The 19,257-nt window shown below is 45.9% G+C and overlaps 1 protein-coding gene across 5 annotated transcripts in view; it reads left to right on the forward strand.

The window, feature by feature from the left end:
- The window catches only part of CYP19A1 (cytochrome P450 family 19 subfamily A member 1), a 111,215-nt gene that overhangs the window by 69,592 nt on the left and 22,366 nt on the right, over positions 1-19,257 (forward strand). For 4 of the 5 annotated variants that reach the window (XM_008513834.2, XM_008513835.2, XM_008513833.2 and 1 more), the window contains 2 exons: positions 8,735-8,917; positions 14,160-14,310. In XM_008513834.2, the coding sequence (XP_008512056.1) occupies positions 8,773-8,917; positions 14,160-14,310 (296 nt within the window). In that variant the 5' untranslated portion in view covers positions 8,735-8,772. Of the gene's footprint in view, positions 1-2,948; positions 8,423-8,734; positions 8,918-14,159; positions 14,311-19,257 lie in introns of those variants that run through there. The other variant, XM_070580159.1, reaches the window with a different exon arrangement.

Raw genomic sequence — 19,257 nt, forward strand, 5'->3', positions numbered from 1 at the left:
CCTGAGATAAGCTTGCTTTGGAAAGCAGGAAAAGGTCATGTGAAGCCAAGGATGGTGGAAAAGATGGATGATCGAACTCAGTTCTTGTTGACAAGGAGATGTAAGTCAAATGAGATGTAAATTTAAAATATTTTTGCAGGACTCAGAAATTAGTTGTGAAGATGTCTGCCTCTACTATTAGCACCCACACAGGCAGTTTAGCTAGTACAATTTTCTGTTTTCACAAAACTTCCTCTAGTTCCCTTGCATAGGCATATATGGATGCTAGTTTCCTAACATAGGAGTCCATGAACAAACTAGAAGCCAGGGGTTCAAGTAAGCAAGCAATGCGTCTCCTGTATTCTCCCTCAACGCCCGCACATCCCCTCCCTCACTTATAGTTCCGCCAGTAGATGGTAGTGCTTCCCGACATGAAGACAGCCGCTTCAGTCTCATTCTCCCCAACCTCCTTCCTCTTGCCTAGCCCCTAACTCATTCCTACCGGCAAGCGTTCACAGAGCCCCCTCGTCTACTCGCCTTCAAAATCCCAACCACATTTCAAAGACCAGAACAAGCTCCATCTTCACACGAAGACGTCTTTGACCACATCTCTATGTTAACATCTCCTTGTACTTGTCCACAGTCTCACGCTGGTTAGTTTTTCTCTCCCACTAGACTGCAGGCTCCCGTCACGCTGGTTGGTTTTTCTCTCCCACTAGACTACAGGCTCCCGTAGAGCTGAGAGAACAGCACACTTTTCCTTTGTGCCCTCCAGAGAAATGCTCCAGGCACCTGTTAAAATGAAAATACTGCCAGAAGAGAGAATGAGTTGAAGGATTAGCCCCTGGAGACTAATAATTTTGGTGAGATGATTTCCTCTGACTGGGGAGAAGAAAGTGGATGAATAGGAAATGTGGGGAAATGACACAGAAAAGAAACGTGGATGAGGAGGGGTATAGGAGGCAAATGTCAGCTATCCCACAATTCTATTCAGTATCTCTAACATGACCCCCAGTGACCCCATGACAAAAGGGTTGTGGAATCACTGACCTCCAGACCACCCAGGTCGCTTAGAGACTACCCTATTCTCTGGCCCCCTCAGAGTACCCAAGAGAGGTGGAGTGACCTGCCCAAAATCACACAACTCTTCAGAGATCCCCAGAGCACTACTCCAGCCCCAAGGACTCTGCTCCTTCCAACTGTCCCTTATTACCTATGCTTTTGTTGGAGACTGAAGACTAATGACAATAACAACTTTTATTGCACTCTCACTATGTGCTAGATACTCTGACAAGGCCCTAACATGCTTTATCTCATTTCCTCCTCGCGGTTACCATATCCAGAAACACTATTATTTCTCCCATTTTTCTGATGACGAAACTGAGGCAGAGCTGTGGCAGTGAATGCACACAGTGATAGGAGGTCATCTGAAACCAGGAAAGCAAATGGCACGGGCAGGGATGTAGGAGCAGCTTTAAGTTTCCCCCTGTAAATTCTTTTCTCATTCTCTCAACCTGCAATGCTGTTCCCTTAACTTGACTTCTTGTAAAATGATGCTCCTCCTTCAAGGCCTGCTCATTAGGCCGTACCCAGCCTTCCTAAGATAATCATTTCCCCTCTCTTCCAATGGTTGTTTATGCCTCTGGTTGAACACTTGTAATTCGACTTATATTAACAGTAAGATGGGTGGCTCTATCTTGTGCAAATTAACTCCTTGAGGGCGAGGACCTCATTTTGTTCATTGCTATATTCCTAGAGCCTAGAACAGTGGCTAGGACATGGTAGATATTAAATTTTTGGAGTGAACACAGTAGTCAGCACATGCTTGTGCTTTCCACAAATAGGACCATCCATGGCAGCAGCCCAGAGATCCCACGAGCCTTGATGCCCACTGAGGGCTAAAGTGTAGCCATGGACAATGTCAGTGTGAGGTGAGCCACAGATGGGATTTAAGGGTATTGGATATGCCCCTCGCTCCCCCCTTAAATCTTTCTCACTGATTCCATTGTATATACAGTCTACCACCTTATCATCAAGCCTTCACTTGTAGATTTGAGGTCCAGGGAAATATAAAATGCCCAGAGGAAATTTCATTTCTTTACAACCTGAAATTCACACTCTACTACTGGTCAGTGAAGGTGATTTTGATCTGGAAAGAATCTCTGGGACATTGGGAACCTGAGGTGGAAGGTGGAGAAAGGAACTGGACCGAGGAGTTGTTAATCTGAAGTCTGTGGGTGGGCCTCAGTGGGTCCAGAACCCAGAATTGTATTCAAAACATTGCATGTTGATTCCTGAATGTGTTTTTCTAGAGCACGGTTCCACAGCTTTCATTAGATTCTCAGAACTGGTCTGGGGCTCTAAAGAGAAGGAGACGAGCTAGAGAAGATGGCCAAAGCTGGCCATTTGCATCCCGGGTTCCCTGGCATCCTAGTTTAGTTCTGGGCACCTGGGCTCCCGGGCCCCAATGGCTGGCCTAAGTCCATGGTGCAGAAGGAAAGAACCAAGGAAGGTGAAGAGGGCAAAGGCACTGGGAAGAGCCAGGAGAGGAAGCTAAGAGAAAGGGTAAGAACGTTAGGCATCAGACACAGAAATAGAAGAGGTCACGTAGTCCAATCCCTTTGTTTTATAGATAAGGAAAGGAGAGCCAGATAGGTTAAGTAAGCCCAGCCCTTGGGGTCAGCCAGTGGCCTCCTTGCCAAAGATTGGCCCTGTTCTAGGCCATCTCTGTGGCCTCACAATTTGTTCATTAAACAACAGATTAGCTCACAAGGAAAGGCCAGTAATGCTGCTGTTATCAGTTTGTTTGGGTGGTGGCCATGGGCCACTGCATTGCTGGAACTTGGCATTCGGAATCACAGATAGGACAAAGAAAACAGTCCTCTGGGGATATGTGAATGCATAATTCTTTGATGACCCGAGGCCTGAAAAGCTTAACCTGCTAACTGTTCATTCATTCACTTCACCAACATTTACTGAGCACTTACTAGGTACAAGGCATCATGGCGGCCTCCATGAAGGCCACAGAGAGGAGCAAGATGTGAGTCTTTACCTTGGAGGAACTTATGCTGTGTCAGGAGGAAAGACACGTCACTGCAGAGCTGCATGCTCTGTACAGGAGGTGGGTTTGGTACTGCCCTTACAGGAGCTTGTCTCATCCAGATGGGTGAGTCAAAGCACAAGGCCGCTTGGGACCACCGTGTGGTAAATCTTAGACACCAAGGCTCGGTATGGCTCTGGATCTTACCATAAGAACAAGGTTCATTGGCCTTGCTGGCTGGTGATTTCAAGGCTACCCTAAGCAGCTCCACTTGGGGACCTTCCATTGTTGCTCCCAGAGTCATGGAGTCACACAACTCCATGTGCCACAGAGACTTTAAAGCCTGGGGAACGGCAGCCAACACCACTGGCATCTGACCCCCCAGAGGTTTCACTTTAATCCTCACCTCCGTGTCCTGAGGTAGAGAGAATTCACTTCCTCAGCTGGGGCTCAGCGAGGCTTGGGAAGTGAATGAGGTCACAGGGCCTGTCAGCCACAGAGCTGAGACTTGAACTCAGGTCCCCGAACCCAAATCCTGCTCCTGTGATCCTGTCACGTCTGCCTCTACCACCTCTCGGTTAAAAGCCAAAATTGGACTGAAAAATCTTGCTTCCTTTTCCCCTCTGAGGCCAGACAACATGATAGCTCTTATAAAATTGAGTTGAAAAGTGAAGGGGTGGGAAACCTCTTAGAGAAATGCTGCTGTGGGAATAATACCCAGCCTGGCCCTTTCTGGACCCTCCATGAGACAAGCTCAGCCTGCTAGTGAGAAAAGGTATGGTTGGGATGTCAGGCAGCCACTGGACAATAGGATCTGAGAGCCCCATGGTGGGCCTCCAGTCCCACAATTCCCCCTCTCCTGGCCTCATGGGCTGAAAGGCCTCTAATGATCAAGATCTAGAAGGCTTTTCAGGTGGTCACTGCTGACTGTACTTTAAAACAAACTCTCCTGGGAGAGGATATCAGATACAGCCCATTGGGAAGACAATGGATTGGATATCTGAGGGACAAGAAGGCACCCTCAGAGGGGCAAATGTGAAAGCTGAGGTAAAAGGGCATCCAGGCCTGGGGACAGTTGGCCAGGAAGCTGCTGTGAAGAAAGCATTTCCACAAACATGCATTGATGTCATGGAACCTCAAAGACGAGTAAGAAAGCCCCAGCCCTGCCTGATGCCCCAGCTTTGGGGCTGCATGCTCATGTGAAATGTGGATTTGGGGAGCCCGCGTATTTACCAAGGAGGGAAATCTGCCTTTTCTGCACTGTCAATGGTCTCCCTACCTGGTTGCAACGCCAGCGGCTGAGGTCTCCCAGCGGTGCCCTAAAGGGGAGTCCAGGCCAACTATACGGACGTTTATCCCTCTGGGTTTCCCTTGTTGGTTCCTATTGTTGCTCCTGCTACAGAACAAGAAAATCCCAAGGACTCACTTGGAAGCTTGCTGGAAGCTTCTAGAATGACCAGAACCTCCAGTGTTGTGACCCCAGAGCTGGGGAATACGCACACGGTAAATTGTTCCCAATTTTAAGTGACCATTGACAAGTGACTTTACTTCCCTGGATCTCCTGCGGATTGTTGTTTTTCAAGGGAGAGAACCGTACTATTAGAAAATCTCGGCGTTTCTTTTCAGCTCTGATACCTTGTGCCTCCTCGATGTAGAAGTTCATGGGCAGCTCTGCCTGTCACCCTAGAGACCCGTGGTGCTCACACCACATCCTGACTTACAGCACCTTCCTCAGAACTTTCTCGTGCCTCTCATGTCTGCATGTAGCACCTTGCTCAGACAGGGTCCTGAATAAATGTTGGTTAAATGAAACCCTCCATGACTGTCAGTTATAAGGGACTTGGGAAATAAAAACAAGAGTGTCTCAGGACCCCTGTCAAAGGGAAAGGAGGAGGGGTAACTATACCAGCCTTCTTTCTATTGCTTGATGATGCTTCTTTCTGTTTAGCACCAGGCTCCCCCTCCCCCCACTCCCAGCCCTCCCGTCCCACTTGGCAGCCCCTCCCTGGGACAGGACACTTTGTAGCCACAAGCCTTCCTGCCCCCTGACTGGAAGTTCTCGCTTGCTTGGGGAACCGTTCAATCAGGGACTGTACCTTCCCTTGCAAGACCCTGTCTGTCAGCCCCTGGGGACTGAGGTCACATCTGTCTTGCTCCTGGCAGCAGCCCTGGGAGGCAGCCCCATGTGGGGACCCAAATCAGCAGGTGCAGCAGGGAGAATCAAGGTGGCTGGATGATGTTTCCCTGGGAGTGGGGATGTGAAAGAGGGATGGACCAGGTGTGAAGGACCAGGAGAAAATGAGAGGGAGGCCAGGCTTGGCACGCAGCCCTCACACCCAGGACGGCTGGGTCATCTCCCCGCTGGGTAGTTCGCCCCCTTGCTGAAAGGTAGGATTCGGTAGGGGCTAGCCAAGCTGCAGGGCACTTACACAAGGCTAGGGCCTGCATCCCCATTCTGCAAAGGGTCAGCGCTGTACCAGAACACCTAGGAACACCTCCTGGCCCTGTGGGGCCCAGGGAGTGTCCTGACCCCAAGGTCACTGGGATTCCGCAAGCTCTGCCGGGTCCCTAGGGACCTTTGCCCTGGCTCCGACTGGGAACTCTGGGTATAGGACTGGCATTTCCTTGCCCTGAGGTTGGCGGGGCATTAAGTGAAGAAGTTAGGACACCTGCGGCTACCCCCAGCACAGGCGCATGGGCCTGGTTCATCAGGTGGCTGGAGCCCCCTGCTTGGTGCCAGGCCCAGTGTGGGACACCCCAGTGAGGACAGAGAGGAGACCATCCTGCAAATAAATGCCTGGAGATCCAGTCATTTGAGATGGTCTTTGAAGGCATGTGGCACTTGAGGGCCATGTGTGAATATGTGTGTTTAGGGATGAAGGAGAGGTATTCCTGGCACAGGGGACATACAAGCGAACTCTATGAAGTTCTAGGAACTTCTTGCATTCCTATACCACATTCAAAGTGCTCTGTTTAACCTGTCTGTGTGGCCCATTGGAATGTTGTACTGAACAGGACAACCAATGTGCAGGAGGAGAGAACCTCAAAGGACCTTCCAAATGGGGCCTTTGGAGGTCTGAACGGCTTACTCCTTTGAAGGGAGTCATTCTGAATAGCTTAGAAATGAACATAAATGATGAAATGTAGGGACAGCATGAATCCCATAAGAGGCAGCAAAATGGCATAATTAAGAGCATGAGCTCTGAAGACAGACTATGTGGACTCCAATCCCAGCTCTGCAACAAACAAGCTGGGTGCCCGGGGGCAAGCTACTAACCCAGGCCTCAGTTTCCTCATCTGTGAAATGGGCATTATAATACTTAGTTCATGGGGTTGTTGCGAGGATGAACGGCTTAATATTTGTAAAGTGTTTGGAACAACGTCTGACACATAGCAAATGCTTTGTAAGCATTAAAAAGTTCTCAGCCTGTTGAGTCTTTAAGTGGTGCTCTTTGGGATATCTACACAACAAACTCTTGAGGAAGGTGACAAACAGGGCTTCTTAGCCCCTTTAAACATTTAGAACTACAGGCAGTCCTCGCTCTGCACAATAGTGCAGGACCATAGAAATGAGCGTGCAAACTGAAACGGTGCAGAGCAATCTAAAAAATCAAGAGAAAAAAGGCGACAGTTCAGTGACCTCTAAAATTTTTGTTGAAACGTTAAAAACTCTTACTGTAGGTTTTAAATTTATAGGGAAATGAAAAAAATTGTAAAATTAATATTTTAATACCCTGTAATTTAAAACGTGAGAAACATTACCATTCTTAAAGTGTTTTCTTTGTAAAAAGAATTTATCAAGAGTGTTTGAACAGTTCCTGCCTTCTCCTTCCCTTTGTGTAACTTAGATACTAAGGGAGCATCTTCTCTCTGCCTTGGTGAATTGTTATACTCCTTTTTCAATTTGCACCAGCTTCCGACATCTTATCCTTTGTGCTTTCAGTGTTGTGGAATATCTCTGAGAGTTCCTTTAATGCGAAATTTTTTTCCAGCATCACTTCCTCTGGGGCATCTTCCTCCTTTTTGTCACAACCACTTTCTTCATTTATGCTTTTAACATCGGTTTCAGGTTTCATCAATATAAATAGAAACCTTGAGGGTCTTGGCTGTCATAGCCACACAGAGCTTACTTAGAATGATGTAAAATTCCACTCTGGAAATTTAAAAACTCAGTGTTTTCAAGGCAGCAGCTACTCATTAGCAAAAGAACCAGATAACAGACACGTTGCTCACTTTTCCATCTCATCTTATGTGTATTTGAAACAAACAAGCTGCACAACATATGTGCAGGCATTTTCAGTGTCTTGCACTTAACCATCAATGACTATTTAAATGGTGGAGTAAAAGAATGACTCAAGCAACTGAATGAATTCAACTATATTGTAAAATTTCTGTAGTTGCCAGAAATGGGTGTTTGCCTGGATGTTTAAGAATTCATATAGATCAGAGGAGAAATATAATTATATACTCTTTTAAAATTCTGATGAGAATTATGGCTTCTTTCCCCAAAAGAGTGCAGAAGAGCAGATATAACATCTGATGCAGCATTTTGGGGAGTTCACAGAGCCCCTGAAATGCAATTAGAAGCCTTGGCTAAGGATCTAGAACTTGATATTACTAGATAAAACCCAGCCAAAACCTGTTTCAGAGCCCTCACAAGTCCTGAGAACTTTGGGCACGTTTCCAGGGAGCAGCCCTGTGGCACCAGAACTGTATTGACTGGTGCTCTGTCCTCACTAGACAGGTCTATTCAGTCTGGTCTCTTCGGCAGACCACCATCCCTGAAACTCTCTTCTGAGAGTATACATATTGGGAAGTCTTACTGAAAAGACAAACTCAACATTACAGTGTTGAAAAATATGACAGAACCAGCAAATCAAACTTGAAAGTTGTCTTGCACAGGAGGTTGGCTGCTGTGGGGAACGAGGCTGCTGAGTGGCACCTGAGCCTGTGACTGGTGGCATTCTACTCTGTCCCCTTTGCTTCCTCCTTCTTCATTCCTTCTCTTTCTCTTCTGCCTTTCTTCTTCCTCTCCCATTTTCTTTCCTACTACCACTGATGTTGGCCCCCATGGGACTGCTTGATCCAGCCCATGGTGCAAGAGATTTTAAGCCTCATTAAAGGCAATAGAAAAAGATTGTCCTAAGTAAGTCAAGCTGAATTCAACAGAAAACCTAATGAGAGGCTCTGAAAACACCTCAGCAATACCCAAGAAACACTTCCTTGCTGGAGAGGCTTACTCTTTGGGGAAAGTAATTTTGAGCAAGGAAGAAGGTTGGGGATTGCTTTTTTCCCCCCGCAACTGATTTGGCTTCAAGGAAAGAAGATTGTCTAAACAAAATCTGCTGCTGAAGTCATGGAATGACTCCACCTCTGGAAAGAGCTTCCTTTTCTTGTATTTTGGTGAGAAATTTGGCTCTTAATTGGGAGTTCAGTTACTTTCCAACCACTCAAGGGCAAGATGATAAGGTTCTATCTGACCAAGTGTCTAAACGAACCTGAGACCACCAAGGTCAGAAGCGCTGCCCTTCAAGCCAAAAGATCTCTCTTGGGCTTGCTTGTTTTGACTTGTAACCCCAGATTTATCTTGTCTAAGCGTCCAATCACATTATAAAACTCAGTGCCAATGACTACAGTACAGCATCCTCTGAAGCAACGGGAGTCCTAGATGTACCTTTTGGGGGACTAATTTTCCTCCCCCTCTGATTTCCACAGGCCTTTACATTGCTTCGCCTGAGATCAAGGAGCACAAGATGATTTTGGAAATGCTAAACCCGATGCATTATAACCTCACCAGCATGGTGCCCGAAGTCATGCCTGTCGCCACCTTGCCCATTCTGCTGCTCACTGGCTTTCTTTTCTTTGTTTGGAATCATGAAGAAACATCCTCAATACCAGGTAAGTCATTCATTTAGTTTTGTATCTAGGGAGACTGTTTGTTTGAGCTTTTGGCCCATGAGGGTAAAGAAAGTTTTGTAAAATGACACTGAGTGAATGTGAGGAGATGGCTGGAGCCCATGGTAGTATTAGCAAATGAGGACTCAGGTGAAAATTTTTATGCCGATTGTCTGGACATTTTAAAGATTTTATTTTTTCCTTTTTCTCCCCAAAGCCCCCCAGTACATAGTTGTATATTTCTCGTTGTGGGTTCTTCTAGTTGTGGTATGTGGGACGCTGCCTCAGCGTGGTCTGACGAGCAATGCCATGTCCGCGCCCAGGATTCGAACCAACGAAACACTGGGCCGCCTGCAGCGGAGCGCGCGAACGTAACCACTCGGCCACGGGGCCAGCCCCTGTCTGGACATTTTAAATGAAAGCATTTAAAAAATATCTTGGCCAATCCCTTCCAGTCTGCATTTTGCTTTGGTAAAGTAGACTTGGCATGAGTATCCTTTGAACAAGTCTGAGATGGGGACAGATGCCTGCTATAAGTATTTTTCACTGAAAACTAAAGAAATGGTCTGATAATTCCAATAATTCTGAATTCAGCTGATAGTACAGAGTGACGGGGGTTTCTACTGGAATTATCTGGATAATTAACTATACTCTACTTCTGATTGACCCATAGACCTTGTTGAAGGTTCTTTTATCAGGGTGTGATGTTCCAAGGAACCGTAGTGGTCCCCACTCTTCTTCCACTGCCCAGGTCCCATCCAGCCCTTATGACAGCACCACCATCACCTCACCCCCAAGAATGAAAGAAAATAAAGAGTGGGGTAAAGAGAAGGAATAAGTTCAAGAAAGGGAGAGGGCAGAGGGCAGAGATGAGGCAAAGTGAGAGGGAGAAGGAAAGGAGTACAGAAGGCGTTCCAGAGACATTTTCACCTTCAGAGCAAAATTGGAATGAATTTGAATCAAGAAATAAATAAATAAGAACCTGGAATTTTACCAGAGAAGGGAAACGGCTTGTGAGCATCTCAGCTAGAAGGAAAGTGGGTGTAGGGGGGCAGGTGGGGAACAAGGAAGTCCCACGTTGATGATCATGTTGCCAGCCAGGGAGCTTCTAGTTCTGTGCTGTCTCTTTGAAAATGTGAGGTCTGGTCCCAGTCCTCCGGTGGCACAGCCTGAGGTCCCGGGGTTCCTGGTTGGGGAAGGGAAGTTGAGGCATTCAGTCTTGGTGCTTCTTGCTGACCGGTACTTCTGCCCTGCCTTCGCCAGTTTCCTTGACTCGCTGGCTCTCTGCGTTCTGGGTTTTGCAGGTTTGGGGGAAGCTCAGGGTCAGCGAAAGCTGCAGGGAGTCGAGAAGGTGTAATGATTAAGAGCCCTTCAGTGGGTTACAGTTTACGAAGCAGCTTCACCCCGTTTTCTCCTGTGATCCTCGCAGTGACGGAGGTGTGTTTATGCCCATCTTGCAGACGAAGACACTGAGACTTAAAGAGGGTGGGTGTCACACAGCTAGTAAGTGATGGAACTGGGACTCAAATCCAAGCTTCTGCAAACCATATTTACTGAGAGGCGCTGCTACAGGACGTGGTGGGGGCGGGGGGAATGGGGGGCAGGAGTGTGCGAAGATGATGTGCATAAGCAGATGAGTTAGTGCCAGGGAGGCCTATGCGGGTCTGGGGGAGGAAAGAGCTGTTCCTACGGGAGGAGTTTGTAAACTTCAGTTCAGGGGACTTGCCCCAAGTTCACTGATCTCTGTCCAGGACCTGGCACCTGGCATCTCTCCTTTCTCCAAGGACACACAGCCGTCCCAACCTTGCACATGGGTCCTCTCCCCCAGAGCCTCTCTCTGCCCTGGGCACCACATCCCCAGAGGGAGACACTGGGAAAAGGACATGGCAACACATTCCCCTTTTTCCGGTTAAAAAATTGGTTCACAGAAAAGGACACAAATAAGTACGTCATCACAGTCCAGGACAACAAATAGGATGTTAGCAGCATCTCAGAAATGTCTCTTGTGCCTTTTCCATCACACCCTCTCTCTCGCCCCCAGAGGTAAACACTCTTCTATTTCATGACAATTGCTCCCCTGCTTTTTTGTAGTTTTGCCACCGAATTTCACATCTCTAAACAATAGAGATTAATTTTGCCTGATTTGAAATGTTTCAGCAATCGAGTCCTACATCACTTGTTCTTCTCTCTTGCTTGTTTTTGCTCAATATTATGCTTGTAAGATTCGTCCACGTCTGGTGTGCAGTTGTAGTTCACATGGTACGCAGTTTCGTGGCCATCTCATGGTTTAATTACCGACTCTATTGTTGATGGACATTTGGGGTGTCTCCAGTTGCGGCCATTGTGGACTATGCTGCTATGAACATTCACGTGTGCAGGTTTCTCTAGTGCATTTATCTAGCGTGGAATGGAACAGCTTCTTGATTTGGACAGCAGGTGAGAGGTCCCAGCTGTTGGCTTCAGGGAGGCTGTCTCTGCACAAAAATGCAGTGAAGTATTTATTGCTCCTCTTAGGGTGTGAAAGAGGCTCCCGGAAATCACTGCATGCCTAGATGAGCATTCCCAAATCTGAGCAGCAGAGAGCAGCTTAATGTGAACGCAACCAGAATATTTCCCTAACATCCTCCCACAGTTTCTCTCCTCCTAGAGCGCACTTCCCTCCAGGCGGAGAGTGTAAGTTATACATATAAGTGAAAGGATCACATTGAGTTATAGTTATTTGATTTTGTACTTTTTCCCCACATACTCTCCTCTCCTGCCCAGGACTCTGATGGGGGCCTAGCTGTCCTTATCATACCATCTCTGGTCCCTAACTTGGAGCTGGTGTCTACTCCCAGTAGGGTCTCAATTAGTGTTTGCTGAACGATCAAGCTGACACATAATTGACCACTAAGGACCTCAAACTCTGATTCTCTCCTGGTTAGAACACTCAGGTTTTCAACTTGAGCAAAGTTCATCACAACCTCTCTTTTTCAGTAGATACGACTCTGCACTGTTGTATTTTAAACTTGAATGGTTGTTCCCAAATGTTAAGACTGTCTCCTCGACACCAAACTTTTAGATAAAAAATGAAAAGTGCAGGGGCTGGCCCAGCAGTGTAGTAGGTAAGTTCACACGCTCCACTTAGGCGACCTAGAGTTTGTGGGTTTGGATCCCGGTCACAGACCTATGCACCACTCATCAGGCCATGCTGAGGTGGTGTTCAGCATACAAAATAGAGGAAGACTGGCACAGATGTTAGCTCAGTGACAATCTTCCTCAAGCAAAAAGGGGCAGATTGGCAACAGATGTTAGCTCAAGGCCAGTGTTTCTCACCAAAAATAAAGAAAGAAAGAAAAACGCAGCCTTTCATTAGTGTCTTTATTTCTCATGGGCCCAGCATGTTAAGTAAGTAAACGTTTGTTGAATAAGTCTATTCCCAAATAGCCAGACGTTTGACTTCACATGGACTAAGTGTGTGCGACATAAAGGTATTTTTCCATTTTTAGAGAAATATAAATACAACCTAAAATACTCTAAATGAGGATGACATTGAAAACATCATCCTTTATGTTACACACACCTAATTAATTTTAGAAATTGATTTAGGAAACATTTATTGAGCATCTACAGTGTGTCAAGCTGCAAATATCCAGCAAAGTATTTTGTTACTATGCAGATTTCAATTAGAGGTCTGTATATCTGATGACACTTTCCGGAAATACATATTCAAGTTGCTCGTTTGAATCTTTTTAAGAACTTGATGAAATTATTTTAACATAAAGTCAGTCGTCTACTTATAGTGTTACAAGAACAATTGTAAGATTAAGAACCCTTTGAAGGGCCAGCCCAGTGGCTCAGCAGTTAAGTGCGCACGTTCCACTTTGGTGGCCCGGGGTTTGCCAGTTCGGATCCCGGGTGTGGACACGGCACCACTTGGCAAGCCGTGCTGTGGCAGGCGTCCCACATATAAAGTAGAGGAAGATGGGCACGGATGTTAGCTCAGGGCCCGTCTTCCTCAGCAAAAAGAGGAGGATTGGCAGCAGTTAGCTCAGGGCTAATCTTCCTCAAAAAGTAAATAAATAAATAAATAAAAATAATAATAATTTTTAAAAAAAGAACCCTTTGAAAATGTTCTGGTTCTATAGATATTAACAAAGACCTTCACTTTAGAGGAAAAAAAAAACCCTGACAGTTTTGTCCACATTAACCCAGCTTTTGCAAAGTTAAGGACTAAATTTTATTTGCTGAATTTCCGACTAAATATCCAATTTAGATGATTCAAGCAAAAGCTCCAATAATCTAGATGATTACACAACTCTCGTCCCTGGAGGGTGAATACTTTCCCGTATAGTTGTTCATGTTTTGACTTCATAACTGTTTCAGTGACAGAATGGAATTAAAGGAGAAAGATTTAGAAAAGCTACTACTTTACAATAAAACCCCTGAAACCATTCCAAAAAGTTTTGGTCTAGCTTTTCACCAACACTGGTAAAATCAAGCTACCACGTTTGTTCTCTGATATCAGCACCAGCCAATTCCCCAGTTGTTGCTCGATTCATGTTCGTTACAATTCTGCCGTCGTCCTCATAAGCACGGACAGGAGTGGTCACTGCTCTTGAGTAAAACCACATTACCAGACTCAAACTCTAGTGCAGACACTGTTCAGACAGGCTCATCGCCTAATTCCTCAATTCTTAGCTTTATTTTTGTCTAATGAGCTTTAGCTTAAGATTCTTTTTATAAACTGAGTCCTTTTTGAAGGAAAAAAGGAAACGGATGCTTTTCATCTGGACATTATCTTTGTAGACCACGTTTCTCTCAGTTAAAAAGATTACACCCAAACTACAACCTAATTCTCACCCACCCATTTTGTCAACTGGGGCATTCAAAACCATAAGTTTTCAGACAGAACTAGGTAGCCAAAGAGACAAAGACAAGGTTGTCACTTGTTTTGGTGTCCATGCTTGTAAGTAGACGAACTGATTGACTTGTATTGGAAACTCATTGACACTGTTTAACATGGCGAGAAAATAGGAGACACATACCTTGGTTCATTCAGGCTGAGAGGATTGGGACCAAACGGAACTAATGCGGTGTGGACTCTGAACTACTTTTTACTCATGGAGGGGCAAAGAGGCTCGTGTGAAGTGTTTTGCTGTTGTGTTTTTTATCATTCTTAAACATGAAAGAACAAGAACCGCAATAACTTAAAGCAGTCACCCATTTGGTGTTGCTGAAGTGCTGTGATGTGATGACTTTGCAGGCCCTGGCTATTGCATGGGAATCGGGCCCCTCATTTCCCACCTCCGGTTCCTGTGGATGGGGCTTGGCAGTGCCTGCAACTACTACAACAAGATGTATGGAGAATTCGTGAGAGTCTGGATCAGTGGAGAGGAAACGCTCGTTATTAGCAAGTAAGTCTGTTCGTAATTGGAGACCTATTTTTAAAAATCAAGGCTGAAGCTTCTTCCTATTAAAAACAAGCAAACTTATCTTGGTGTCTTTGTTTCTATGGCTATGTTTTTACTGCTTAAATGAAAGCGAGTGGTTTCCAGGTAAAAATCTAACTCTGTAGGCAAGTGGAATAATTAGGCTTTGCTGGAAGCCAGAGGCGGCATCTAGGTAAAGAACTCTGGAAAGTTGGGAATTTATTCAAAATCCCTCTGAGCAATGAATGTGGAAACTTAGAATCCAGATGACCTGGTTTTGACAAAATGTGCTTTGGGGAGAGGTATAATTTTTTCTGCTTTCGTCAGATTTTTGGTCTTATCTCTACAAGTAAGCACATAAAAAAAAAAAATGCCCGAGATGAAGAAATCTGACTGTACAAATTTGCTAAGCTGTTTCTAGAGCCAGGCTACTGAGCACCTCTGGAAGTGCAGACAGTAAAAGAGCTCATTCATGTGCTGCTGTCCTATGTATGACTGTGTGCCGGGGTCCCAGGTGAGTGCTCTCAAGTAAACCAGGAGCAATATTGCCTATTAAAAGAAATGATGTTCCCACCACTCCCCCTGCATTGTTATATTTTCTGGATGACTTCAGCAGATTGAATCACTCCAGGATTAACCAAGTTTGCACCGACAGTGATGAACTAGCTTTGTGAGGGGCCACCCCCCCCACGCCCACTCCATGGTGTGGTGGTTAAGTTCGGCACACTCCTCTTTGGGGGCCTGGGTTTGTGGGTTCAGATCCCAGGTGTGGACCTACACCACTCGTCAGCCACGCTGTGGTGGTGACCCACACATAAAGTAGAGGAAGATTGGCACAGATGTTGGCTCACGGCTAAACTTCCTCAAGCCAAAAAAGAGGAAGATTGGCAACAGATGTTAGCTCAGGGCTAATCTTCCTCAGCAAAAAACAAAACAAAAAAGAGCTAGCTTTATGAAATACTAGTTTTCTTATTTATGGATCATAGAAAATGGAGAATTTCAAAGACAGCCTATTTCACTAGACTTTCAGCTATTTTACCAGGCTTTTAGCAACACTACCAACACTGTCTCATGAATGAGTTTTTATATTTATAATCTCTGACAGTGCTTTACCCATAAACTAAGACTGACCAGGACGTTTTACTGATTTATTAGAACTATTTCTTCTGATACGTAGACTATCGCCCAGAAGTAAGTGAAACATTTCTGGACACTGCATCAATTTTTTTCAGGCCGAGATTACATACATCATTTCATAAAATAATGTCATAAACTCAAAGCCCAATTCTTTGAACCAAGTATCTGAAAGAAAGGAGTAGGGAAGAAAAATGTGTTATCCTTCCAAATATTTCTAACAATCCTATAACGTTATTTTGGACCAATCTAATACCTCAATTTTTGCCTGGGTTTTTTTCTGTTTCGTTTAGTCCGGTGTTTTAAGAGTAGCTAAGGCAGACCATGTTTATACAACTAAGCGGAAATAGCTTCAGATGGAAATGTCATTTCGCTAGGTTCATTGTGAAACACGCTAATGCAGTGCTTCTCAAAGTGTGGTCCCTTGACCCGCAGCATCAGCATACCTGGGAACTTGTTAGAAATGCACATCCTTGCGTCCCACCCTGACCCAACAAATCAGAAACACTGGGAGTGGGCCCAGCGATCTGTTTTCACAAGCCCTCCAGGTGATTCTGGGGCACACTCAAGTTTGAGAACCACGCTCTAACGACAAGACCATAGTTATTCTTGGAGTTTACTTCTCTTGGTCTATTGAGCTCCCGTCAGCCACATTTAAGTGAATTTGACATGTTCTCATTTTAAAGATCAATACTTGACTCACTTTTGCAACTGACCACAGTCTCAAAAATGTCCTGGGATGGATGACCTCTGGGCTTAGGGGATTGGGACATTTGCTGCTGCTCTATCATCCCCCAGCACAGCAAGTTGCCTTCCAGCCCTTCTCAAGTCAGTGCCTGCCTTCTCTGTCACCTGTTTCCCTCAGCAGGCAGGAGAAATGGCCGTGGGATATTTATCCAAAAGGATATCCACCTGCAGCTCAGGATCCAGAGCAGTGGTTCTCACCCTGGCTACACACTAAAATCCCCCAGGGAGCTTTGAAAAACCCCAGGGCCCAGGCCACATCCCAGCTTTTAGGATCTCTGGGGGTGGGACCCAGGTATCAGTAGTGTTTGGAGCCCCCCGGGTAATTTCTGTGTGCTGCGGAGCTTGAGAAGCTCTGATGGAGAGAGAGGAGAGAAGGTAAGCAACTTCCAGGCCAGGGGCCTTTCCCTGAGGTTAGGGGAGACAGCTAAGCGGGTTAGAGTGGTTTGTCTTCCTGTCCTACCCGTAAGTCTAGTTCGGGCGGTGGTGGTGTAAGACTAGAACTGGAGTGAAGAATGATGCGTGTGAGAAAGGATCAGGGGACTGGAGCAGAAATCTCTTAGATCACCAGATAAATTCCCTGAAAGCCCAAAGCCTATTCCCGAAGCAGGATCCTCCTTCCAGGTGGGGGTGGCATCTGACCACTCTGCTCTCTTAATTAGGATAGTGACCTTAGTGACCCTGACCAAGTGAGGTGCTGATTCACATTGGAGACGTGGACACGACCCACCCTGCCCTTCCCCCAGCTCTCCCAGCCCTTTCCTTGTCCTGTCCCCGCAGGTTCTTTGCCGGTTGGGGTCTTCGTGTTCTCCTCTAATTGCCTCTGAGCCGCTCAACTTTGTTGTTAAGGGCTGAGCTACCTGCGGGAATAGGACCTGTCTGTCCCCATCTCCTTTTCTTGCCTGCTCTTCAGATCCCTTCCAGAACTACCCGTACCTCTTGAAAAGACCCCACTGGACCTCAGAAAGCCTTTTCTTTTTATTTGAAGAGTTTGCCAGCTTTTTTTTTCCTTTGAAAAGTTTGAGATCCGTAGTCATTACAACTGTGTAAAGATGATGGCCCAACTTTTCCAACCAGCTTAGTCCTGAAGTGGTGGGGGCTGCAGAGCTTCAGGGGAAGAAGTCAGGCACCAGTGCTGCTGGGATGTGGCCTGAGCAGCTCAGGCCTCCGGGGGAATGTCCATCTGACCATCTGGAGATAAAGTATGCACAATGCCCCTGGCAAGGACATGCTAAATCAATGAGCATCTACAGAAGTTGTGCATGACACTATATGTTGTGTGTATATGTTAGTCCTTATCATGAACACAAAAAGAAAGAGTGTAGATAGCATCCATAAACATCCAATTAACATGCTAATTAGGGTCATATTTGCACATCTGTTAACGATTAACATATTAATTGGGTTATAGCTTACATCTGTTTTAATCATGTATAAATTTATAGAGCATTCTTTCAACATACATTTATTGAGAATTTACTATATGCTAAGCACTGGGTGATCCTAACTTATCATAGACACTTTTGGCTCTCCATTTATTCATTAAATATTTATTAAGAACTTAGTATATACACTGGGTATTGGGAACAAATCAGCCGAAAATCACTACTGTCACAGAGAAATATACTGCTGTAGCGTTAATATGCCAACAATAAACAAGCAAAATGTATAGTATATCAGTGGGGTGACCACCCATCTCAGTTTGCCTGGGACTATGGGGTTTCCCAGGATAGGGGACTTTCAATGCTGAAACTGGGACAGTCCCAGGCAAACCAGAATGGTTGCTCACTCTCTTATCAAGCAGATATGTGCTTTATAGAAAACTAAAGTAGGGACGGAGGGTGGAGCGTACCAGTTGCAAGGATGGGATGCAACTGTAAATAGGTGGCTGAGGCAGGCCTCAGCAAGACGCTGGCAGTCGAAGAAAGACCTAAGGGGAGTGAGGGAGTAAGCCATGAGGAAATCTAGAGGAGAAGCATTCCAGACAGAAAGAGCAGCGAGTGCAATGGCACTGGGGTGGGAGCCTGTCTGAAATGTGCAAGGAACAGCAAGGATCCCAGTGCGGCTAGTGGAAGAACAGTGGACGTGAGATCAGAGAGGTAACAGAATAGCCAGTCACGCTGGGCCTTGCAGGCTGTTGTAAGAACTCTGGTTTTTACCCTGCATAAGATGGAAAGCCATTGAAGAGGGACAGAACAGCGACATATCTGATTCGTTCACGTTTCAGCAGAATCATTCCCGCTTCTCCGTTGAGAATAGGTGGTAAGGGGATAAGGGGTGAGTGCAGAGAGACCAGTTAGGCAGAGATGATGGTGGCTGGTCCGGATGACAGCAGTAGAGGCGACAGCAGATGAGGTGAAATTCTAGGCATATTTTGAAGGCAAAGCCACTAGGTGCCGACGGATTGGATGTTGGGTGTGAGAGTCAAGGTGGTGCCGTAGTCTTTGCCTTGAACACCTGGAAGAATGAGGATATTGTTACCCGAGATAGCTGTAGCAAGTTTGGGATGGGGAGAAATCGAGCTTCCATTTCAGACATTTTGACTTGAAATGCCTAGTAGACATCCAAGTAGGATACTGAGAAGGGAGGTCTGGGCCTTCAGACCCTCCACTGTAGCCAGAAACTAGCAAAGGAGGCTAAGAAGGACAGCCACACAGAGAAGGGAAAACCAGGAGAGTACGGTGGTCTGAAAGCCAGGTGAGTACTACATATCAAGGAGGAGGGAATTGTTAACCACGCTGGATGCTGCCACCTGAACACACAAGAGAAGTGAGTGTTGCATTTAGCAAAAGGGAGGCCTGGGTCACCTTGACAAGAGTGGTTTCAATGGATTGGTGGGCACAAAAGTCTGACTGGAGTAGACAATGGAGGGAGAAGAATTGGAGGCAGCAGGTATAGACAGCTCTTCCAAGCCATTTGCCATGAAGTAGGTGGAGAAATGGAACAGAGCTGGAGAGGGATGTGTGGTCCAAGGAGTTTTGTTTGCTAAGACGGGAGAAATTACAGCCCGTGTGTTGTGTTGGGAATGATCAATTCCAGAGGAAAATTGTTGAT

This window comes from Equus przewalskii, chromosome 1 (assembly GCF_037783145.1).
Source record: "Equus przewalskii isolate Varuska chromosome 1, EquPr2, whole genome shotgun sequence".
Lineage (NCBI taxonomy): Eukaryota > Metazoa > Chordata > Mammalia > Perissodactyla > Equidae > Equus > Equus przewalskii.